General features: G+C 39.0%; 3 protein-coding genes across 5 annotated transcripts in view; 2 read left to right on the top strand and 1 right to left on the bottom strand.

Moving 5' to 3' along the window:
* Positions 1–4,420: 4,420 nt before the first annotated feature.
* On the bottom strand, positions 4,421–7,755 carry ido1 (indoleamine 2,3-dioxygenase 1). Of its 2 annotated transcripts, none has more exons than XM_020657877.3 (10): positions 7,286–7,755; positions 6,672–6,767; positions 6,474–6,593; positions 6,226–6,344; positions 6,105–6,119; positions 5,912–6,011; positions 5,422–5,539; positions 5,290–5,341; positions 5,011–5,159; positions 4,421–4,920 (listed from the first exon to the last, which is right to left on the bottom strand). In XM_020657877.3, the coding sequence occupies exons 1-10, from the start codon at positions 7,376–7,378 to the stop codon at positions 4,523–4,525; spliced, it is 1,260 nt and encodes a 419-aa protein (XP_020513533.2). In that variant the 5' UTR covers positions 7,379–7,755; the 3' UTR covers positions 4,421–4,522. The 2 variants fall into 2 exon arrangements, with proteins under 2 accessions (XP_020513533.2, XP_065821130.1); XM_065965058.1 differs by having other exon boundaries at positions 6,672–6,763; positions 7,286–7,317.
* Positions 7,756–9,624: 1,869 nt separating this feature from the next.
* LOC110002009 (rho-related BTB domain-containing protein 2) lies at positions 9,625–22,706 on the top strand. 2 transcript variants are annotated; one of them, XM_020657624.3, is made up of 10 exons: positions 9,625–10,694; positions 12,948–13,149; positions 13,340–13,443; positions 13,529–13,714; positions 13,844–14,784; positions 14,878–14,996; positions 15,677–15,827; positions 15,942–16,030; positions 16,651–16,756; positions 18,197–22,706. In XM_020657624.3, the coding sequence occupies exons 1-10, from the start codon at positions 10,633–10,635 to the stop codon at positions 18,400–18,402; spliced, it is 2,166 nt and encodes a 721-aa protein (XP_020513280.1). In that variant the 5' UTR covers positions 9,625–10,632; the 3' UTR covers positions 18,403–22,706. The 2 variants fall into 2 exon arrangements, with proteins under 2 accessions (XP_020513280.1, XP_020513288.1); XM_020657632.3 differs by having other exon boundaries at positions 9,625–10,881.
* Positions 22,707–22,716: 10 nt separating this feature from the next.
* LOC110002393 (phosphatidylethanolamine-binding protein 4) overlaps positions 22,717–25,129 on the top strand; it is a 50,217-nt gene continuing 47,804 nt past the window's right edge. The window contains exons 1-3 of the mRNA XM_020657994.3: positions 22,717–22,852; positions 23,963–24,066; positions 24,324–24,450. Of these exons, the coding sequence (XP_020513650.2) occupies positions 22,850–22,852; positions 23,963–24,066; positions 24,324–24,450 (234 nt within the window). The 5' untranslated portion in view covers positions 22,717–22,849. The remainder of the gene's footprint in view (positions 22,853–23,962; positions 24,067–24,323; positions 24,451–25,129) is intronic.

Below are 25,129 nucleotides of genomic sequence, written 5' to 3'. Positions count from 1 at the left end.
GACTATTCTTAAGTGTTCAAGACAAAGAGAGGCAAAACAATTAAAGAAATACTTTAAAAAGTACTTAAATTAAGCAAATTAATTTGTTTGTTTTTTTCTTGCAGAACATTTTTCATGGGACCTATTGGTCCATTACACAATCTCCCAGTGACATAGAAATCATTTTATTTACAGTTAATAGCAATTTTTATAACAATGGTCTACAGAGTGCTTTGACATATAAGAACAAAGCATGATGGCATGATTCTCTGACTCCAAACCACACATTTTTGGTTATCATAAGTTTTGAAAATAGTTGAAATTAGGTGGATACATTCAACTCGGGTTAATTTATTTTTTGTGTGTTGATATTGGCACCCCCTGTAGACAGATCAGGACCTCTTTGTTTATTTTGTAATCAGTGTTTATTTGACAAAAAAATGTCACCCCCTGTTAATCGGTCTATATCACACCTACCCCGTGGCAGCAGATATGGATGGATGGATAAATGAATAGATAGACAGATAGGAACTTTATTAATCCCTTGGGAAGGTTCCCTCAGTGAAATTAAGATTCCAGCAGCAGTCTCAGGCATTCAAAAACACTACCAATGTCTTCTTTCTGATTGTTTTGTTTGTTTTTGTAGGCCATGAAGAGGCATCAATATTTACTTCAGTCTGTTTTACACCAAGTTAAAAACTCTCATCACAGGAGCTTAACATTAAACATCTGAACCACACCATTATTTGCTGAAAGTCAGGTGACGAATCAAAACTTTAGTAGATTGAAAATTGGTCAAATTTGATGCAAACACCCTGAGGACAAATCAATGCAGAAGCATTTAGTATATTTATCACTGGGTGCAAAATGTCACAAGATTGTTCCTGAAAGAACAAAGGCTTCAGTGTGACGTGTGCTTTCCTGTGACGTCAACTGAGCTGGATGTTCAACACCAGCAACAACAGTAACTCTACACCTGAATAAGCAACCTCTCGAGCCCGCTGTGAACATGACAGCTGCTTCTTTTCTTTTTCTTTTTTTTCAGGCATGCTGTTTTAATCAAGTGTAAGATGACTACATCAAAAGCCTCTAACCTGCTCCAACAGACCGCACGAGTGATGCATAAATTATTTGAAAGACGAGGTGGGTGACGGATGAGCTTGATGTCTCGTTCAGTGGTGAGTAATCGTCAAAAAAGTGAAGTCTGAAGACCCACATCACAGTAACCGATGGCCACCTTGGCTTGTGTTTAGAAAGGGCTGTATGGAGACCTTTTAAGTGGTAGTGCTATAGTGTCAAAGGCCTTGAGATGACCGTGGCATAAGGAGAGTTGTCAGGAGTAGGGCTTGGAAAGAATATCTATGCAACAATATATCATCAAGCTGACACATCACACTTTAGTTATTGAAACTGAGTTTGTCAGACTTGTGTGTGTTGCTCTGTGAATCTAATTTAATGACAAATATGTGTCTGCCCAGAGTTGTTTCCTTATTAATCAAAAATATTATTCATTACAGTGATAGTTTTTGGTAGACAACCAGTAACCCCTATAATATCTCCCTTTTTAAACATAAATATGATTGTATAAAACAATGTATTTAAGGTAAACAATCTTTGTATATGTCTTAAGAAAAATAAGAAAGAAACCAATATACAGACATGCATAAAGTTTGATATTAGCATTGAAGGTTTCTATTGAAACATAATGTAAAACTTTGGTATTGTGAAAATTATAAGGTAAAGAATAACCTTATTCAATTGTTTTATTGCACACCTGCCAGTCATGGGTCAAAACTCAATGAAGTTAGACTGATTGAACTCCAGAAGTGGTATTCACTGAAGCTCTATTCTTGAAATGAGCAAGTGATCTGGACCACTATGAACGGGAAAACTCACATGAACTTTTTCCCTTTACCTCTATGACCTTCTCATATGTGAAGATATTGAACATTTGGGGTAAAACAATAGAGATAAAAGACCTTAATTAAGATATAATGCTCAAATAAGGGTGCGTCCCAACTGTCCAGTAAGTGAACAATGAAAATGTGTCTGACCAGTGTGTATGAAGACAAAGATGTTTATCAAAGATAGTGAAGTCCAGATATGCACAAAGTGGTGAAACGCCCAGAGTCACCTACTGTACTGCACATGCAGCCCATAATTCCCATGCAGCTACACCCGTCGTGTGCACGCCAAAGGCAATCAGTCTTTCCATCCTGACTGCTCGATCGCAGGGTGAGAAGAAGTTCTCGCTTTGCTTGGCTCGAGGTAAGCGCCAGCATCATAAATTCAATTTTAAAATAACAGAATCCAGGATATCCTGTGGTTAACCACCGGGGCACAGATATCCGATTGTCTTACCAAATGGAGAACCAACGCCTGGGCTCCTGTCGGCTCTGATAGATGGAATATGGATGTTCAAGAAGATTTTAAGAAAACAAGCAGGACTGCAGATGCCCTTTGCCATAAGGAGAATCAGTCATTTGATTTGCTATTCCTTTATTTGGAACATTTAAGAGAAGCTATTACTACATTATGCCAAAACTGCCATCTTTAATTTTGTAACATCTCAAAACATTGGCACTACATCAGAAATGATTCATAAGCAGGTGTAACATAGATACGTTAAGTTGGGTGGTTTTGATATAAGGTGAGACTTCAGCAGATGTGCAGGCCCAGTCTCGACCACACAATGAAGACATCCTTAGAGATAGCCTGTGTTTACTGCCAGGTTGTCAGGGAGTCCCCCATAGTTAGGCAATAAGGAAGGGGATTATTTGCTTTGGCTGTGGAAGAAGGCTCTAATCAGATAACTGTAAATTGTGAACACACTATTTGTCATCATTGCCACCCAATCCTGCATCCTTTTGCAGTTTCTGTCCACCTTTCACCTCTTCACCTCTTCCTGTCATTTTTTTCATAATCAGTTTCTCAGGGGGTTAAACATGTCAAGGAGAACAACTTACAATAAACAAAGCCTAAATGACTGCCAAACCAATATCTACTTGGTTATAAACTTTTATACAGCGCCTTGCAAACTTATTCACTCCCCGTTAGACTTTTACAAACTTTGCAGCGTTGTAGCCTGGAAGTCAAACATATATATCTTGGATTTTTATTGTTTGATTAATAAAAAAAAAGAAATCCATAAAGTGGATTTGCAAGTTAACCTCAAGGCAATAGCAGAGTAAAGCACACACACAGATTTTATATTTATACTTGTAAAACCTAAATTTGAATACCGTTGTATATTTCCCCATCTCTTTAATTCTTCTGTTTTTGCAGACTTTTTTGTGCTGATACAACCCCAATAAAATCTTTTTTCATTTGCAGTTAGGGGTGGGGGGTATGAATGGCACTGCATTTGCCTTTCATTAATCAGTTTAAATAGGACAAAAACGTTTACCACTATTTTTTTCTCCATTGTCCTCCTGCTGACCAGCAAAAGAAAAAAAAAAAGAGGGCAAATGAGGTAGATCACTCAGGTCAGGGGGAATTGTAATGTCTAATTGCCACACCGTCTGCCTTATCTGATCCTGCCAAGCTGCTATTGTAATGAAACACCAGAGGAGAGGAGCCAGGGAAGGTGAAGATTACACAGCGTGAGCCATTCATGGCACAATCCCTCCCTTCATCACTCTGGGTTTTCCGCACTCTCAGTCCAGGAAGTGTATATCATGGGGCATGTGAGGGCTGGATGTGGGCTGGAGGAGGATGGCAGGAGTGCTGAGGTAACCACTCTGATAAATGATGTATCTCTGCTCTGCTTTGTGCATTGTGCTTCGAGATGACAAGCGCATTGTGAGAGCACACGGTAGAGACAAGACGCAACAGAGGAGGATTATTTTGTGAGAAAGAAAGGTCAGGTTCCAGCCTGTCGACGAATAACTATTATTCATGTAGACAGCTTTGGTTTTGCTCAATGTCTCGCTCTTGTAAAATCTTCTTTTGGTATGAACTATAATGATTCGTTGTCAGTACTCTGCCATGGTTTCACTTGGTGCAGTATGAAACGTGCTCCCATGATCAATTTTTGACAGCTGAAAACATCTCCCATTTTTTTTTACTTTTTCACCGGTACTAGTAACTTCACAAAACTAGAACAATACAGTTGCTCCATATTAAAAAAAAAAAAAAAAGGAGACAAACCATCTATTTCACTTAAATCAACGTCCCCAAAAAGTAAGGTGGTTAAAAAACATTTAAGTTCCTTAATGTCCAAATGTCCTCATGATTTGTTGGTCTGGGGTAGATATGTATGATGCATTTTTGGGTTACAGTTAGATTAAAGAAAGAACTTAGTGGTTGAATTTAATGGAGAGTTACAGGAATGGTTTGAGTTGTGGTTTGGACTGGATGATGTGTATCACTTATGTCTATTAAGCTGAGGGTTGTTTACAGACACAACAAAGCTACATGTAAGGCAAGCGATGGCTGCGGCTCACTTTCTGCCAAAATGATGCTTTAATGACATGTCAACATTTTATCATTTTATCAGTGACTTTTTGCATTGTGGTTGACACTTTTCTGTCATACATCCAAGTCAGCTGTTGTACATCACTCCTTTGCTTGTCTCTGACAGGAAGGCATCTTTTGTTTGATCCCTCACAGTCTTTAGGAAGGTCATGATGCCCGAGCCCCCGGTGCCCCTCTCTTCTAAAGCCATCGGTGCTCTGCTGACCATATCTCCTCCTGAGTCCTGGCTCTTTTTGCGAAGTTGTTGCGCGCGGGCAGCAGGTACAGTGATGAAGCGGCTGACCACATTGATGTGGTAGCTGCGGAAAGCCAGCAGATTTGTGACACAGCGCTGAAAGGCCTGGTTAAGCTGCTCGCTGTCCTGCTGCTGGACGAAACTCTTTAAAGAGGGCTGCAGCGAGATGTCCTGGATCAGCTGCTTGTGAGCAGAAGGCATGTAGTTCCTCATCCGGGTTAGAAAGGCACCTGTATAAGGACAGCATCATTGTTATAAGTCCTGCTCATTTCTCACTGCAGTCTTTTTTATTGATTAAGTGGAAAAATCTGCCATCTTACCGCTCTTGTCTTCATGTTTAACTCCCAGAAGTTCATCAAAGCAGTGCAGCAGGCTGCTCTGTGCAGCACTCCCTCCTGAATACTCCATCGGTTCTGTGCTTACACCTTCATAAACCAGCCCCTTTGGCATACAGGGGTTGTCTTTCCACCTGTGCATTTGAGCATGAACAAACTCACTAATTTAATATTTTACACATTACAGTATAAAGAACTGCTCAGATGTTCCAGTAAACTAATCAACGAGTCAAGTCAAATGAAAACAGGGAGAGATTTCTGTACCCTGAAAGGTAGATCCTCATAATGCCGTAGAACACAGGAGGCTCCACATAAACTGGGTCAGATAAAGTGCAATAAATAAAATCATTTGCTGATCAGGATTGTTTATACTTTAAGTTAGGTTTGATTTATTACCATGCATCAGTTTGAATGTGTCTGTCATGTCCTGTATAGACTGGCTGATGCCCTCCAGGGCTCTGGCCACAGCCTCAGTGTCACCACACCTGACACCGTTGATCACTGTGGGAATGTTCTGCAACACAAGTCCAGTTACAACCGCTTATTTTCAAATGTCCTCCATTTAATTCTCATTTCAAGGTAGTTTATATGATTTTAGTCGACAACTGAAGCACAGTTAATCAGCAGGTTGATTTTATATAAGATGTATGTAAGGTGTAAAAGTAAAAGTACAAGATGTTGGGGTGCTGGTGGTGCAGTGGTTAGAGCGTGTAGTCCTCCAAGCGGGCAGCCCGGGCTCGAATCCGACCTGTGCCATTCCCTAGTCTCTTTCTCCCTCATTTCCGGCTCTATCCACTGTCCTATCTCTCTAATAAAGGCATAAAATGCCCAAAAATAAAATAAATTAAAAAAAAAAAAAGTACAAGGTGTTTGTATAAATCTTTACCCTCAGTGCAGGGACAGCAGCCAGCTCCACCAGCAGAGTAACCATGAAGAAACCTCGCACACTGTCTCCACCAGGGAGGCTGACTAGCAGCTCCAGGTTCCTGTATGATACAAGCAAAAAAAATTTAACATACATCCGAATATCGCAATACATCATGTGTAGAGGACTAGATAAAAAGTGAAAATGCACTTACTCCATGTCAAAAGGACTGGCAGGGGGACATGAAGACGAACATGAAAAAAAAAAACCAAAAAAAACAGATGTAAACCCGACACTTGTTTAACAGGCAACATTCAAAAGACAATTGTCCTCACCCCTCTGGATCTTTCTTCCTCCAGTTAGCCAGAGCTGCGTCTGCATGGGTGAGAATTGGAGGGAGTCCTAGGCGCTGTGATACCTCCCAGTATGGGACAGCCAGGTTCTTTGGGAGCATCTTAGAGGAAGGTTGTTGAAGATGAAGCATCATTACTATAATTTGTACACTGTGGACAAACTGACAGCTATCAAGCAGATAAGGACAGGGAAAGTCAATGTGAAAAAAAAAATAGGAAAACCTGAATACCTCAACTGTGTTGTTCTCTCCTTCTTGCCACACGTAGCCCATAGTCATCATGCTGAGGGCCAGGTGGGCCAGACGTAACTCTTTGTGCTTCTGTAGAAACTGGCTGCCTAGCATCGGCATCTGCACAGACAGAGTAAAACTGAACCGTGGCTCCACTAACATATAGTTTGTCCTTTACAGCTTATTGTCCCCACTTACCTTGTTAATGAGGTAACGTAACTTGTGAGACTGCACCAGCTCTGGGACTCTGAGAGCAATGTCCAACCATGGCTGGTAGAATGCTGGGAGCTCTTCCTTTGAAGGAGACATGGGTACCATAAGAAAGTGTCTTATTAATGTCAATGGAAACATAACAGGGCACAGATGTTAAAGTCAATTGATGCAGCAACCAAAGGTATTTCCATTTTTTTTATTTTAAGGCATCTTGTCTAAGTTTGCACTGGATTTAAACAAAAGGGCATTTTGTGAATACATGCTGCTGTAAGAACATGTTCATCACACAAAGCAAACAGGAACAGCGCATGATATCAACTTCCCTCAATCAATTCCTCCAGCCACGAGTTCACAGTTTTATAACTGCTTCAGTAAGAGGAAAAGTTGCATTCATTACATTTGAAAGCTTAGATTATATTCAGTTTAAATAAGTTAACTTGTTAAGTATGCCCAAATAAGACATTCATGTTTTGCAATGCCTTTCAGAGGCGTAGGTTTCTCAAGGTAAAGAGATGTCATAACAGCTGCTTGTTTTCTCAGTTAAAATGTAAAAACTGTTCAAAGAGAAGAAAACTTATTCACAGGGGTTTTCCACCTACCAGAGGATCAGGGAGGATGAAGCCGAGCTCCTCAGAGACATGGTAGGAGTCCAGAGAGAACAGAGATTTGGAGCCTGACTCAGCTGCAGCCATAGAGGAAGAATAAGAAAGCCACAGACAGCACCAATCATCAAACTATCTGAACAGTTCATGAGAGCCCGACCTGCCTGGACTCTGATCATGCACAGAGTTCACTTTAAAGCTGTCGTCAACAATGGTCATTGCTTACACAACATTTATCCTTCTTTTACTGTTGCACAATTCAAAGTAGTGTGTGCAGAGCTTCCCTTTGTGAATCATTAAGTATATAGGCATTTACAATTTCCATGTTCACATTCATTTTCAACTGAATGAAGAAATGATACGTTGCACATTATATAGCATGTTACATGCATTTCACCAACTGTTCAATTTTGAAGTTGTGCAGAAATGTTTTTCAACTTTTCTAAATAATTCTTAAATATGTTAAGTATACATCACATTTACATGATGACACTTCTACTGTATGGCTGATGATTTTTATGTCATGGTGAAAACCAAACCTGCACCTGTATTCCACAGCTTCTTTCATTTTTATCCTGCATGTACAAATGTGCAATGATACTGTTTCTATTACAATATAATTACAGCAATTTAGAGCATTTTATTAATCGTAAATTCATTTTGCATTTGGCAAATTCAGCCTACTGCTTCATGTGTGGTCAGAACTGCAAACAACCTGGCTCCTTATAAAGTTTATGAAAGTCCAAAACCCTGATAGATATTGATTTCTAGTGACAGAGGATTACTAAAGGTTATCAAAACCTCTATATCCCCTCTCCCTCTTTCAGTTTGTTTACACAAAATTCAAGGTTTTATTTATTATCTATTTTAAACGTTTATTCATTATTTTTGACTTATTTGAATGTCTAATTCATATTTAGGCAAAGATATTCCTCTACAGCATGATTATGTGTCTTATCTTGTTTATATATTGTACATGTAAATACATTAAATACTAGTTTCCACATATTTTCATTTAGGACAAGAACACTGCACTTGTTCTCTACACTTGTTTTATTTGTCCATTGTTTGGCTCAGAAGTTAAGTGGATTATGGAAATGTAGACTGTCAGCCTCACCTGGTGGATTAGGTTGAACATTGCAGCCGCAGTAAACAGGCTATACATGTGGGAAAGTAAAGAGTGAATCTGTATCACTAAGTCCTCGAGATAAACACCACTATGAAAAAGACACCATACATGCTTTTCATTGTGTGACCTGGTTGGTATAATGTTAATAAGCTGACATGCTGTGTCAACTTACCTCTCTAGTTATGAAGTGAAACAGAAAAGGGCAAAAACATTGTTATCTTTTTCAACTAATGAATAAGTGTAACAAGTTGCGAAATGTCTTTAAAAAGTATGTGCAGTGCAGCGCTGGCATTTGTACGGCAGATATTTGGATGCATAAAGGCCAACTGTAATTTGATACTCCTGATCCTCCAGTTAAGATGTGCAAACATAGAGATGCATTGTTAGACTGAGTTGTCTGAAAGGTGTAGTTCTGCAGAGGTCGGAGATAAAACAGGAAATGAGGTATCAGTTTCTCAAGGATGTAGCCTACATAGTTCTCTGAACAACATCAAATGTTTACCAGTTGGAGAAAGTAACATAAACTAACTGGATCAGCAATAAACTCTATTTCACAGCACCAGCATCTGTGCACATGGCTGTCACCTGTCAGTACCTGTGAGTAGTGAGTAGCCTTTTATTTGTCAGAGACTAAACATCTTTGTTTGCATTTTGAGTTGTCACACCAGTCATTGCATTGCCGAGAGAGCTCAACATAAACTAAGCTGACTGCATGTGTCACCACTGTAACAACAACAAGTCATTTTCTTAATCATGGCTTATGTGTGATTAGCAGGCCAAATGGAAAATCTTACAGACACCAAGTAGTTTAGGTTGATCAGAAACATAAGTTACAGATTCACAGTGAGCAATGAGTCTGAATTTGCTTTTTGGTATTGAATATGGTGCCAAATTCTATAAATACAGCATTGTTTATCCCAGACAATGTCAGTATGATATCTTATATACAAGAAGAATCATTTATTGATGATAGAATAACATGTTACAGCCTTGTGGTAACAGAACTCTGTGGAAATAAGCTGGTTTAATAGCTCATATTTGATTATATAGCAAAAGGTAATATAGTTACTATATTATTAATCAAACATTATCACTTCTACTTACATTATCTCACATTGGGAACTAAACAAACTTCTTGAGAATGGCAGTACTACTCAGTGGAAAGGTACCAACAGGGAGGAGCTTACAGAGATGTTTTCTCTGTGGCATTATGGGAAGTGTAGGCTTATTTCAATGCTGGAGCTTTAGTACTCAAGATATTCTGGTTCATACTTTTTTCAATACACATCATATTTTAATTTAGACCTATTAAACATGTATGTGCAGGAAACAACAAACAAAAAAACAACAACTTGTCAGTAAGCTATAATTTCACATTTATTTGTGCATTATTCTCTCTGCGAAGTCAATGAGTCAAGAGATTAGCTTGAACAGAGGAACTCATACAGTCTTATTTAACAGTTTAAGAAGCCCAAAGAGTTAATTTAGTTCCGGGGAACAGCTGGTTACTTATATAAAACTCAAAAGCTCTGATGACTCATGCATTTTTTTTCTTCATTTTTTTATAGTGCTGCTGAATGACATTTTTTATTCATGTTTCTGCCACCCCTTATGTGTGTACAAAGGCTGTATGTTGTACACAAAACATTCCTGAGTTAATCACTTCTGACTCTGTGCAGGATTAGCAGGCTGTGCACACTTTATCTAACCTAGTCTGAATGCATGAGGGATGTGTGATTAATTTGATCAAACACACTTCATAAACATACTGTGAACTGTGCAAAGTAGAATCCCAATTCTGCTAAAAATGACAGAAAAAGAAGGAGGTCTAACAAAACAAAACAACAACGTTTGTGACAGTATACCGCCTGTGCAGGCTGCTCAGCAGCTGTGGAATGAGATTTGTGCGCCTTGAAAGTGGATCAGTGTTTTGTAATGAATGGGTTATTTTCCCCTCTGAGCGCCTGCCTATTATTAGCTGCGGAGGCCTTACGGTAAGTGGAGGTGGTTCCATGACAGTCAGAGCTGCAGCCTGCAGCGGACAAACACACCTCAGATCGACGGCCGTGTTTTTGGCAATGCAATCAGAAAATCGCACTGATTCGGAGGACGCTTCCTGAAACATCGGCTTTCGGCCACCCTTTTCCAGGCCTGCATCACCTTGCCTTCAAGATGAAGTTAAATACGAGCCGCCGTCAGGTGCCAGCCGCATCCGATGGTGCCATGCTTTCTGTCTCGATCATCGACCAACCCCATGCAGCACTTTCTTATGTTGCGGTAAGATAACGGACATTTCTCACAAGGGATATACTATGGTTTTTATTCACTTTTCGATGTTTTCTTCGGTACACACGGAGGCAGATAAACAGGCTCAAGAGTCAATGACGGGGTGTTACATAACGTGTAATGCAGCAGAGCCTCATGACTAGTGTCTCGGTGGAGGAGGGACTGTTCGGTAGTTCTGGTAGGAAATGCATTATTTTATCATCTTTGTTGTGGGTGATAACTGAGGATGCATGCTTATTTACACGCTATTTATGGTGTACGGTAGTCTGAAGGGGTTGTGAGGGGTTTTCAGGATATCTGAGCGTTTAAAAACGATGAATGAAGTGGCGAGTTGCGCAGTGTAGACTGTAACAGGAAAGGACATGTGAATGAGCTTTAATAAAGGCGTTGTATCTCTATAGTGTCATACAGGCCCAGCCTAAGGTCAGACTGTCACATGTTTTAGTGCTTCAGCGGAGGTGAGACCGAGCCTATAGGAATGCAGATCGTTCAGTCAATGAAAGGCTGATTTTATGAATGGCAAGTGACTGTTTGAAAAAAAACCAAAAAAAAAAACCATCGTAACCCTCAGTAGTAATCTCTTGGGCAGAGAATAAAAGCATGCTTCTAATTTAACACTACTCCTGTAGCACATCATATCATGCTTTATAGCCTACTCAAAAAATGTGGCTGCAGTTTAGGGTAAAGTAAATGTCAATCAATCATCAATCAAACCAATTCATTACAAAAATCAAAAACAATCTCAAGACACTTTACGAAAAGCAGGTAAAAGACTATTTGTTATAGTATTACCAAAAAGCAGGTTAAAAAACCGTACTCATTGTTATGTTACAAAAGAGCAGAAAAGACCTTACTCATTGCTATACTACAAAGACCCACATGTAGCCTCATGCTGAAAGAAAGAGGGGCAGCTATCATCAGCAGGTCTAAGCAGATCCAGGGACACCACAGAAGTGTCTGAGCTCATTCATTTGGATGAAGCACTTTCTGAGAATCATAGCAGTCATTATTCTGATCTAAGGTTTTCATGACTGTAACTCTTTTAAGGGATACTGGGACAAAACTATTATCAGTGTGTTTGAGCATGTATCATGGATCTGGGACTCTGACAGAGTTTTCAATACACAATTTGTTATGGCACAAGTTAGAAATAAAACAAGTCTGTACTACAACACATGGTAGCATTATAATCTATTATTCTCATTGGATATAGTGCTGATGGGTTTTTTTTTTGTCAGAAAATGAACATAATCAGTTTGATAAATGAAGGATTGTAACATAAAGGCTATGCCACACAAAGACACAAGTAACAGTTCCCTTGGAAACCAGTCTGGCTACCTGAGTCATCGGTTTCCCTTTTCAAGAGACAAAAATAGTCTATTTACCTATTACCTCCATGTAACCAAATGTAGGTGTCATTTTTTTTCTGAATGATGTTTGTGATGATTCAATCTAAGCTTTTAGGCTTTTTGTGTTTTAATATAGGGAAGGTTTTTTAGGCTTGCAGATATTTAGAGGGATTGGAGAGGAACCTTGACATGGGCGGCTGTGGCTCAGTTGGTAGAGTCGTCGCCTCTCAACCGGAAGGTTGAGATTTTGATCCCCAGCTGAGCAACATGTCTGATGTGTCCTTGGGCAAGACACTTAACCCTGAATTGCTCCCACTGCTTCAGTGGCGGTGTATGAATGGCATTAGTTACTTCTGATGGATGATGCCACATAGCGATCACTACCATCAGTGTGTGAATGGGTGGGTATTACATGTGGTGTAAAAGCGTTTTGAGTAGTCAGAACACTGGAAAAGTGCTATATAAGATCAAGTCCATTTACCATTTACATGATTTGTCACCCTTTAAAAAACAGTAGCAGATAAACGAAGCTGTTTTTTTGTTCCAAAACCTAATGTCCTGTACAATTAATAAACGTGTTGAAGAGTGTCCAATATCTTGGAGTAGTGGGCCTGTTTGAAACTTGACAAATCCCTTAAAAAGACCAAACCCTTTTTGATTGCTTGTCCCTTTAAATTTTTCTCTGTATCTGGAGCAGGATAGGGAACTTGTGAATGGGCACGGGGAAGTCACGAGACTCTCCATTGATAGCTCTGCAGGCAGAACGAGCAGTGCAGATGAGGAGTAGTCACAGTGTCTAATATCCATTTTGATTCCTGTTCCTGTGCTGCACAGGACATTAGATTCAAATTTCAGGCGCTGATGCAACTCTCTGTGCATCCTCCTCTATCGACAGGTCCCAGCTGACAGATTCTGATATGGACTATGAGAGGCCAAACGTTGAAACTATCAAGTGTGTGGTCGTGGGAGACAATGCAGTCGGAAAGACCCGCCTTATCTGTGCCCGGGCCTGCAATGCCACACTGACTCAGTACCAGTTACTTGCTACACATGTGCCCACAGTCTGGGCAATTGACCAGTATAGAGTATGCCAGGAGGTGAGTTTGCAAGCTTGTGTTTTATTCAAGATTACCTGCATGTTTTATTTATTCAAGATTTTTTAACAGGATTATAGTACTAAACTTTCCAAGTGTGGCTCACGTGCACATTTACCTATAAACATGTATGTATTAGTGATTTTCCAGCAACATTTGGCTAACCATTCCTGCCTTTGTAATGTCTGATTAGGTATTAGAGCGCTCCAGAGATGTGGTGGATGATGTCAGTGTTTCCCTTCGCCTCTGGGATACTTTCGGGGACCATCATAAGGACCGGCGTTTTGCATACGGCAGGTGAGACATTGTAAATTTCAACATCAGTCAACGATGACTGCTGCCGCCTGATTTGATTGAATTTTCCCTTTCTTGTTACCCCCAGGTCTGATGTGGTGGTACTGTGCTTTTCGATAGCCAACCCTAACTCTCTCTACCATGTGAAGACCATGTGGTACCCGGAGATCAAGCACTTCTGCCCCCGTGCTCCTGTCATCTTGGTGGGCTGTCAGCTGGACCTGCGCTATGCAGACCTGGAGGCAGTGAACAGGGCAAGGAGGCCTTTAGCTAGGTAGTAAGCCTTTTATTAAAATGCATGAAAAAAAGCATTTTTATGTGAAAAACAGAGATTGTTTGATTAATTTCATTTAGTTTTTCTTGTGCCAAAATGATTTTTGGGATTTATTCTTTTGTTTTTCAGGCCAATTAAATCCAATGAGATCCTTCCTCCAGAAAGAGGCCGGGAGGTGGCCAAAGAGTTGGGAGTGCCATATTATGAAACCAGTGTTGTGGCTCAATTTGGAGTCAAGGACGTCTTTGATAATGCTATCAGGGCTGCGCTCATCTCTCGCCGCCACCTGCAGTTTTGGAAGTCTCACCTCAGAAATGTTCAGCGGCCTCTCCTTCAGGCACCCTTCCTGCCACCAAAACCTCCTCCACCCATAATCACTGTGCCCCCTCCCCCGACCACCACGGAGGAACATCCAGTCGGTCTTCTCGAGGACCCACACTGTGCTGATGTCATCCTGGTTCTGCAGGAACGACAGAAAATCTTTGCACACAAGATATACTTGGCGACATCCTCTTCAAAGTTTTATGACCTCTTTAGTATGGACACACAAAATGAGGAGCATGAAAGGCCTCTTCGTGGTCCTCTTTCTGGACGTGAGCTACTGATGCGTGCTGCTAGCTTTGATGTTTGCGAAAGCAGCAACGATGGAGACAGGGCCAACCTAAGGGCCTGCACTAGTGACGGGACATTAAAAGACTCTGAGGGGGGCAGACGGGGCAGACTGCTCTCCTCATGGAGCCGGGCCTTTGTCAGCATCCAGGAGGAGCTGGTGGATGACCCTGTCACATACAGCCCCAGGCCTATGACTGTAGTGCATATGGACCAGTCCATGCAGCTGGGCCCTTTCAGAGCAGTGCTGCGCTACCTGTACACAGGCCAGCTGGATGAGAAGGAGAAAGAGCTAATGCACATTGCACACATTGCTGAGCTGCTTGAGGTCTTTGACCTGCGGATGATGGTTGCAAATATACTCAACCATGAAGCCTTCATGAACCAAGAAATCACCAAAGCCTTCCATGTACGGCGCACAAACAGAGTCAAAGAGTGCTTGGCAAAAGGCACCTTTTCTGGTGAGAGGAATTTTTTTTTTTTTTTTTTTTTTTGTGAATGAGTGGATACAGGTGTAAGGGAGGTGTAACATGTGCATCACATGTCTGTTGCAGATGTAGTATTCAAGCTAGATGATGGGACCATCATGGCCCATAAGCCTTTACTCATCTCTAGTTGTGACTGGATGGCAGCTATGTTTGGTGGGCCTTTTGTGGAGAGCTGCACCAAAGAGGTAAGTCAACAAACTACACTTCAACTGATTTCATTTTTATCATAATTTACATGCCATTGTTGAAAGTTATTGTACTACTAAATCAACCTTACCTTTGAAACTACTATTTCAAGGTGAAAAAGTTACATATTGTTGCTTTAATGGTTTCCAAATCTTACAAAGCACACTATTGCAGCAAAGATAAATTCATGTAATGACCTAGAGCTCTGAACAATTTGGTCAGTGTAAAAGGTATAATTTGATTAGAGATAAGGTAAATCTGTTGTAATGCAATTACTCTGGCCTTAATGATCTATACATACTGTATCTCTTTGAGGACAGTACATTGTTTTAATACCTCAGTAGAAAATAATACCATTAAGACAACACTTGATAGAAACACTAAGTTTAAGATTAAGATACCTTTCAAATTATAAAAAGGCATGACTCTACAATACTTGTTTTAGATGCCCTGCCCAATTTTCAGCTTTGAACATTACAAATTATTATGTTATTGTTTCCATTGTTTCTGAAGCTAAAGCAGAAACGATTTGTAAAACTAGTTTAACTTCATGTACTTTCACAACATCGTAAAAATGCAAAGGAGACGGTAGATTTCTTCTTGCTTTGTTAAAAAATGCAAACCACAGAAAATCCCTCAATCTTTTATAATGACTGTGTCACATGTTCCTGTTTCTAAGGTCCTCTTTCCAAACACAACTCGCAGCTGTATGAGGGCCGTGCTAGAATATCTCTATACAGGTCGGTTTTGTTCTCGGCCTGACCTGGACGCAATGGAGCTAATTGTTCTTGCCAATCGCCTTTGCCTCCCCCACCTGGTTGCACTAACAGGTATTACATCTGGTATATGTTTTACCTTCTGAACCACAGGAGTGTATGACACAAAGTCAGTGTGTGTGTTTCTCAATTGATGTCTGCAGTGACTTGCATTTATGTCTTTTTCAGAGCTTTACACAGTAACAGTATTGACGGAGGCAGCGATGATGGGGGCTGACATTGATGGAGATGTTTTGGTGTACTTGGATATGGCCCAGGTATTGTGTCCGCTATCACTAAATAGAGGTGGCAAATAAAGCCATTATATATTGCTTAGGCAGACAAGATTTGTCAAGAGGGCTTTTCTGAACTGCTTTGGAGGCTGTCATGATCTTTACACCAAACAGGTGGAGCCTGAAAATACAGTATATCAAAGTGCGAGTCAGCTAACCAAGAATATTTGGGTCCAAGCTCAGTGGTTCAGGTTATTTTATATTCTAGACCATCAATGTCAAATGAGGCTCAAATTTTGTGAAAGAACCCTGCATCCTGGGCCATGAAAGGTTTATCACAGCCATATATCTCAATTAGGCTGTACTAGCTTAATTCTCAATAATTCTGTTGCCAGTTACTAGAATATGATTCTAATGTTGGCAACTACATGCTAATGCTAATATGCTAATGTTAGAAAGTATGTGGGTAGCTCCTGAACTCTGAACTAAGGTCAAGATAGAATTGAATTTTTTACCCATGAATAAACCAACATAGATCTTTAGTCCTTATAATTAAGGTTTAGTTCAAATATGGAGCTAGAGCCACTAAAAACAAAGATAGTTGTCATGTATAAAAACAGTTCACAAATACAAAAATGCCAAATAATGACTTTTTATGTCAACAGTTCCATGGTGCCCAACAGCTCACTGGCTGGTGTTTGCATCATATCTGCACCAACTACAACAGTGTCTGTCGAAAGTTTCCTCGAGACATGAAGGCTAAGTCTACAGGTAAACTCACATGTTAGGGCCCTCCTCAAACCACTACCTCCACACTCACACTCCAGCATGGAGTGAACTCTATTTGACATCACGCCCACAGCTAAATAAAGTACACTTGGTTATGGTCGGAGGAGATACATATAGCAGCAAGCTTTGGGACAAACACCCCTAACTCCCATGGAAACGGGAACTTTATATATCAATGACTTTATGTCACTCAAATTATAATTTGTCCCCAAAAAAACATTATGGCAGACTCATTAAAGTCACTTCACAGTATGATATACAAACACTACATTTTTGGTGGCATTTCTTTTTTAGACATATTATCATTTCAATCAGATGTTTGTAATATATTTAGTTTTTGTAAGTCCCTGTAAACATGAAACATTTCAAAGTCAAATAAATACATGCACCATTTTTGAGAGTGGAAAGTTGTTAATTAGATCCTGATTATAATTTTAACCTTTTGGGATATCGTGTGGTACTATCTTATCTAATTAAAGGTGTTTAAGTGTGGGTGATAATGTGTCTCGGGGGGTGTATATATGTGGAGGTGTGTCCATTCACTTTTTCATGTCTGATGAAGGCGAGGGCCCGAAACGTTACATGTGATTTTTCCATTAAATTCAGTTTAATTGGAGCAGCTTCCGGTGTGCGGACTCAGTACTTTTTCAATCTTTGGATGTTTTTTGTCCAGCACCCAGTGCTTAAACTTTCTCGGATGTGTGTGCGGTTTTTACATTTTGATAATGTGTCGCTCATAACTAATATTAAAAGGTGTTACACCTGTTCAGTAAGCCGACATTGGTGCAAGTAGGTAGGGAGATGGTTTAGGGAGTGATTTGAGAAATGCCGGTAATCCTATACAGATCTTAAAAGCTCTTTCAACAATGTATAAACCAGAACATATAACGCTGCTTGTCTACCAACCAGTTGTTATAGGTTATGAGGCCTTGTCTGTCTAGTGTGTCCATTTGCACTTAGCTTAAAGGAAAATTTAGAATATTCAGGAGAAGTTCGATTTTTTTAAAGTACTTCAAAGCAAAATAGTTAATGTCATTATAAAGTATAGAACTCTTCTAATTCTTTCTGCCTTCTACATTGTATTGTTTCAATTAATATAAAAAAGATGATTGGATCCTCTGTTTTTTGTTATGAATGTTTTAGCAAGTATATTTTTTACATCACATATGCTGTACGGTTATTTATGATTGAAATGAAGGCTGTTTAAGTTTTACACAAGAGGTATTCTATAGTATTTATTTAGCAAAATGATTGACAAATGGAAATATAAAAAATTTTCTAATCTCATATTTTTGAAATTGACAGTGATAAACATGTTGGATTAAAATTTGCACTCTGGGAAAATGCACAATTAAAAACTAACTCATGGAGTTAAATCCTACATAGCATATACATTATCTGAATCTTTTTCTTCTGATGCAGAAAACCAAGAATACTTTGAGAAACACCGCTGGCCCCCAGTGTGGTACCTGAAAGAAGATGACCACTACCAAAGAGCACGTAAGGAGCGTGACAAGGAGGACTACCTATACCAGAGACGGCAATGCAAACGCAAGTGGCTCTTCTGGAACATTCCATCTTCCCCTAACTCAAACTCTCCTTCCTCTGGCTCTTCTGCTGTCATCTGACCCAGTGGTAAGGCCGGGTCCACTCTGAAGAATATCAGGGAGGATGTGAGCAGTAAAAGAAACAATAGAAGACAAGCACTGCTGGATAAGTAAGCCCCAATTATTCAGGCACACCAGTTTCTGCTCCTGTTTGTTTGCCTCTGCTGTCAAACGGCACTCCTCCAGGTTTGCAAGGTCACCTCAATCTGGCAGTTTAATTAATGTGTGTGTTCTCTTAGATTTTTAGCTTTGTGTACATGAGACTTAAACCTCAGTGATTTGAACCTCACTGAAAAAAAATGGCACAGTGCAACTGGCGCAAATAACAACTTACATCAATTGTTATATGTTCTGATTTTTAAGTTTTAAAAATAAGACTGCTGGCACAGGAATCTCCACCTATGATCATAACCATCAACTAACCAGAACTGATAACCAAGTGCTGCTTCTCAGCTGCAACAACCAGCAATTCAACACAGAACTTCTCAGTCTCAGAGATAAAACACTTGGCCCTTAAGTGTTTGTACAATCTACCACACCATGTGTACAGTATAATCTCCTCACAGGATATTAAAGTAGTATAGCCTGTCAGGTCTTAGTTAATGAAGTCATTCACTCTAAAAATGCTGACTATGATCCTGTGTGGATTAATGAAAATACGGGCAAGTTCATTCTGCTTTTGAATGTTTGTGTTAGGATTTACACAGCTCAAATTGATGTGGGTCTGAACACTCAGCATTTACAGATTGTTGTGTTATTTGTGGCAAAAGGGCTTTGATTTACATGAATGCATTCAGTGTCTTGAGACATGAGAGATCCTATATGAAGATAAATCTGTATTTTACTAAAGCGCCAGCAAAAAACAAACCAGATCATGAATATTTCCTAAATGTTGCTTGATTAGGCCTGTGAGCACACATTTTACCCTTACAGTTTAATGTGAATGATTCCATCAGCTTGGTCAAACATGGAAAGTAACACACGATGCATCTCAGAGCCAATTTCCCATATTTACACATTGACCTTTTCCTTTGTCAATGCTCAAAGGGTAAAGCTTATATGCTGTTGTACTGTACTGCTGTGTTCTCGTTTTTAAATTGTATGAATGTATACTCTCTGATGAATAACTGTCATTTAAAATAATCCAGATTGATCAGCAATTACAAAGACAATGGATAGGCAAGTAAGAATCCTTCTGGACATCCAATTAAAAGGTAAGCTAACATTAGCTGCCCTTCTGTGGTAATCTATTGTTAGCAAACAGCCACTTCCTAGCTCATAGTATCATTGCTAGAAAGTGGCTAGCAGCTAACTGTCCTCCTGAGAACAACTAATGCTTGCATTCTGCTAAGTCATTTGATTGTTAACTGGAGTGCCTGACATCTTACAGTAGCTGTCATTATAAGGACAGTTCATGTCAGCATTCAGCTAATTCAAACTAAGTTTAATGTTTACTAGCTAAGTGGCTTACAGCTTAGATGATAGCTATGTTAGCAGTCAGCTGCTTTCTTGCTTAAATTACAAGCTACATAGCCTCAATTCTAATACTACCCACTACGTTACATTATACGAAAGGAAGAAGGAAATAAAGCGCTAATGGTATTGTTTGCTTGGTAGTGGTAAATGGTAACATGAGCTGTTGTCTGACACTTGTTAAAAGTTGTTGGATATGGTATTTAACTTCGAAACATGGCCCAAATATAACTCTGCCTTGTCTTTTCAATTGCTCTTCAGTCAGGAAACAGTGATTTGCTAAATGTTGTTGATTTTAGAAGTATTTGTGGCATAGGCTATAACCTGAAATGCAGCAGTTTAACTATTATAACTCTATCTGAGCTTTCCACCCTGACAGTACCATCAGAGGAAAATGGTTGTCCATCTGTGATGGTGTGTTAAAGTATCAGTTACTGGTGGTGATTGGGCCGTTAGAGATTGAGCTGAGTTACTGCTGACAGTCTGAAGTTGGATGAGTATAAGACTTGTACACGCAGGAGGCCTCCTCATGACTGGATGAAGTCATTCTTACTCTTCTAAACACCTCAACACTTCTGGACTCCTTTCCACAGAGACACACAATAGAGCCTGATGGACAGTATGGTGTGATGACACGCCGCAGCATATGTAAATGAAGCGACTGAAGATTAAACAAGATGATGTTGAAATGTTTCAAGAACCCTTTGGGGAGGTTAGATGATGTTATTTTCATGATTTACTTTGCACATTGTATATTTAAGATTATCATCTACTGTACTTGATTGTAGGATGGACTTGTAAGCATGGTGCTTAGTGAAGAACGATAGTAATGTAAATTGTACAAAATATCAAATTAACTGCAAGTGACTAGCATCACTGTTGTTTAGTTACCTAATATTGTGCACTGCAGGCAGTGAGCATAATCATACAGTATTACTGAGTAATACCTTCACTGATTATAGACTTATCCAATTTGCATTTTGTTACTGTGCAGTTACAAACGGTTGTTAAAATAATAACTGTGCTGACCTCCAGTTACATCAATTATATACTGTAGTAATATACATGCACATAGCAGGCAATTCAAACAAACGGTTGACGCATAGTAGAGTAGGATTATAGAGCAAGTGAAGTAGACAAGTGTTTATATAGATAACATTATGAAGACTTATGATTCCTCCATAAAACATGCCACTGTTTTTTAAAAGTTAATTCTGATTGCAGCATCTGTTTTACAGCATATGATAAAGAAATCCTGCACATGATTGGTTAAACACTCCTGTTTTTGACTTATATTTAAAGCCTTAAAAAGAGCTAAGAATCACGAGGTGGAATTAATCAGTTAAGTGAAAAACCAACAATTGCTTGCTTGTGTATCATATACAGTAGATCATCGGGGTTGCTGGTTTGCTAAGCTGTAGCATTAAATTGCTCTAAATTACACTTTTGGCCTTTTCTAAGTTAACATTAATAACGCCATTTTGAATACCTTTTTTGATTACATCGACTCAAATGGTCAGACAATAGGCAGAGAGAGGAGCCTCCAGAAGTATTGTCTGGTTTGGCCCTATTAAGACCACTTAAACACTAAAAAACAATATCTAGATTTCACATAAAATACTGTTAAATGTTACAGCAGAAGGGTCTATATTGTTTTAATTTGCCTTGGCAACTTTACTGATACATTTCCTAGACATGCATTTCATTCCTCAGTGCATTGCATTTCTTAGTGAATCTTCTGCTGGCGTTTTGCATCAACAACACCTCATGCCTTAATGTACAGTATAGTGTATGGTATTGAATGTAAAGTATTGCTACTGTGGTTACTAGTTTGTTTGCTATATGTTCAGTTACCATGGTGCTCTCTAGATTGTGTCTGTATTTGTAAATGTACATAATCCATAATTTGGATGTAAAGCAATCTATGTTTGGTTTGAAGGAATTCAAGGAATGTGCGTTTAACATTGCGCAGGGTTTACGTCTCCATAAAGCCGTAAACAATTAACTTCACAGAGACTCTGATTATCAAGGCCATACTAGACTAACTAAATAACAAACCATCAATTTGTGACATTAACCATGAAATGAATGCAGGGATTAAGAATTTGTTCATAATTTCAGAGTTGCTTTATTCTAATGTACTCCAATTTTTAAGTCTGCATAAAAAAGTGCTGAGACAGTGTGACTATTGGAAGTAAGATTTTAATTAAAACATATAAATAACAATTGTGTGATGACTTACAATTCAAACTTGGAATTGCAGTTGATACAAGCTATTGCATCGTTTAACATAGATACTGTTTTTGTACTATGCATACTGACATGTTTGACTTTGAAACTACAAACTTGCACTGCTTTGTAGCACCGGGTTCTATTCAAAATTGCATTAGATGGTACAGCAACATTATTTCACAAGTAGACAACATCAGGTAAAAAAAAAGAAAAAAAAAAAAAGATCGGATCATAAATTACTAAGAAGTTGTCACAGGGGCCCTTTTCCATATGTTTGGGTGCTAACATCACCGCTGCAAAGAAGCACAAACCAAAGGGAGCTTTAGCAGCACCAGGAATATATAATATATGCTGCACAATCACTACTGCATAGTTTAAGCGGCCTTGTTCAGAAATTGTTGAAAATTAAATAAGAAAAAAAAAAGACAATAAATGAGAAGAAAAAAACTTGAACGTTTTCTCAGTGTTTAAAGCCTAGATGACATTTTCCTTGGTCGTCAGGTGTTTTTGTTCCCAAGAGCTGTTTTTATTGTTTGGGAGCTGTATCTGAATTTCTGTAGCATGTGTTCTTGAAAATGTGTACATAATATTTACTAAATAAAAAAAGAGCAACATGTCCACTAGTTGTCGCGCCAGTCTTCATTAAAAGCTCATTAGTCATGTGTGTGTCATATGAAACTTTTACAGCTCAGTCGTTCACTGCCTGAACCAGAAGAAGAAACCTGCTGCAGCCCAACACAAGTTGACTACTTCTGACTGAGATATGGTAATGTCAACACAAGTCAATACAGTTAAAAAACGAAGGCTGCAGTTTGTATTCAGCTATGTTTAGACTCTAAACTTCTGTGCTCTGTGATCTCGACGGATTCCTATTAAACTTGCGTCGGTGTCGACACTGAGACCGAATAAATTATGAACAAGCTGATTGCAGTTTAGGCTTACTGTTAACGAATGCGAGCATTAGAAGCTCTTTTTTAAAATGTATTCACAAGATGTGCCATTTCATACAACCACTGATAAGTTTAATAAGCAGGCTAATTAATGTACACTTGTGACGTCGCGTTGTATCTAGTCTACATAGTGAGGCATTAGCAGCTCCGCGTGTCACACACTTTAAGTACTGTGGATGCTGACTGTAATTACAATGTGAAAAAACAATAATTTAATGTGGCCGTCATCTAGGCTATTTACAATCATGGGTAGTGCTGCTGATGTGTCAGGCTGGTCAAACAGGTGTAGGCGCAGTCAGGTGTCAAAGTAAGCTCTGATTGGCCAAGAATGGACCGCAGGTGTCAACATGAAGACGTCATATAAGAACATGTTTTTCTTCACTACTAAGAATTTAGTCTCAAATATGTGGCAGTAGACAGCAGGGGTCAACAGTAGATTTCAAAGACTCCTGCTTTTCTTGTATTGTCCTATACTCTGTATTATTACATTTCCTGTTGTTCAGATGAAACATTGGAAAATTGAACCTTTATTTCTAAAGTAGCCTATTTAAATCAAAAGATAAAATGACAAGGTTTTAAAAAAGATTCTTTATAATGAATTTAATTACAAGTTGTTTTAAGATAGAAGCACTGAGGAGTAAACTCACTTTTCCAGCAAAACTACACATTTTTAAAAATGACTGACATGTATTTTAAGCTACTGTTGAACTGTCATTCTTTAAAAAAATCACTAAGTGAAATTACAAGATGTTTCTGTAAATCAGTCAGCAAGACAAGGCTTCTTTTACCTCCACTTAAATCAGGACGTCAATGCTTGGCAAAACACTATTTTAACCAAACAGATAAAAAAAAAAAACATGTTCTAAATATCACTTATCTGTCTGTAGAAAATCACATCTTCTTGACTGAACGATTCTGCTCTGCAGGCTGTGCTGGCACCGTTCCTGGTGTTATGTGCTTTTGTTTTGGAGTTTCATCATGTGGAAGCAACAGCAGACACCCTGAGCTGTCTGGATTCTTCTTTCTGTCTGTAAGTAGCCCATTACGCCTCACAGCTCTACTGCGATCAAGTGAAAATGAACATGGCGAAGACAGGAGAATTTGATCTGGAGCTCTGTCTGCTCACTCAGTGTTGTGCTGAAACCCTTATTTGCTCAGGGTCGTATCCGAACCTTTTTAAAACAAGTTGACTTTGTATGTTTAGGGGCTTGTTTGTTTTCACCTCAATACAGAATGTTCTTAAAATTTGAGTTGACTGAGTGTCCTCTTTTTATCTCCTCAACATAGTGGTGAACTGGAGGTGATCTATCCAGGCCTGGAGATTGACAAATGCCTCATAGTTCAAAAGGATCTCAGAAAGAAGCTCACTACACTTTGGAAAGCCCCACGGATTAACTTCTCCGGAGCAGACGAGGTAAGGAGTATTTGTGTGTGTGTGTATATGTTCAGTATTTTTTTTTTTTTTTAAGACTAATATCAAGGTATTAAGGTTAAAGGAAATTTCAAAGGTCATACAATAATTCTCATGACATTATTTATAGTGGTGACTTCATATTACTCAAACCAACAGCTAAATGGCCTTCCCCTCCGTTTTCCATAACTAATGACCTTTTCATTTAAGAAGCTGAAACTAGCCAATTTTTTTCAGTTCTGCTTTTAATATTGCTTAAAGGATTAATTAATTAACCAAATGAATGGCTATTTGGTGTCTCTTTGGCTTATTAATGAATTGACTTACGGTCAGTTTGTTTTAATGTGGGTTTTTTTAGGCTGTCCCAGTAGTTTAATTGTTCTAGGCCTGTGTGGATGTGTGCAGTTATAATAATTCAAACAGTAAATCAACTTTTGTGCTACTTTCATACTTAAAAGGAAATACTCAACTCTCCCTACAACAGATAGAGCAAATACAATTCCTCAAACCTCAGACAAAGAAGTCTGATGTTTTTTGAGTTTCTTTTCTTTTTTTTTAACATTCTGTGTGGGGAATGTCTTTTTAAGCTTTATCTGGCAAACATGCAGCTCCTTCTTTGAAACACTAGAGTGCAGTCATAGTTAAGCCAAGCTGCATATTTGACAGTACAGTAGATGTGTCC

This window comes from Labrus bergylta, chromosome 2 (assembly GCF_963930695.1).
Source record: "Labrus bergylta chromosome 2, fLabBer1.1, whole genome shotgun sequence".
Lineage (NCBI taxonomy): Eukaryota > Metazoa > Chordata > Actinopteri > Labriformes > Labridae > Labrus > Labrus bergylta.
The sequence above is the reverse complement of the archived record's forward strand: the minus strand, read 5'-3'. Positions and strand labels throughout refer to the sequence as shown.

Bases quoted from the DNA above. Each gene is read 5' to 3' on its own strand.
- LOC110002009 (XM_020657624.3), top strand. From the start codon at position 10,633: ATGGTGCCATGCTTTCTGTCTCGATCATCGACCAACCCCATGCAGCAC. The intron at 14,785-14,877 runs GTGAGAGGAATT...TGTCTGTTGCAG, and splicing joins GGCAAAAGGCACCTTTTCTG to ATGTAGTATTCAAGCTAGAT. The intron at 14,997-15,676 runs GTAAGTCAACAA...CCTGTTTCTAAG, and splicing joins TGGAGAGCTGCACCAAAGAG to GTCCTCTTTCCAAACACAAC.
- ido1 (XM_020657877.3), bottom strand. From the start codon at position 7,378: ATGGCTGCAGCTGAGTCAGGCTCCAAATCTCTGTTCTCTCTGGACTCC. The intron at 5,540-5,911 runs GTAAAGATTTAT...CTTGTGTTGCAG, and splicing joins CTGCTGTCCCTGCACTGAGG to AACATTCCCACAGTGATCAA. The intron at 4,921-5,010 runs GTAAGATGGCAG...GTCCTTATACAG, and splicing joins TAAACATGAAGACAAGAGCG to GTGCCTTTCTAACCCGGATG.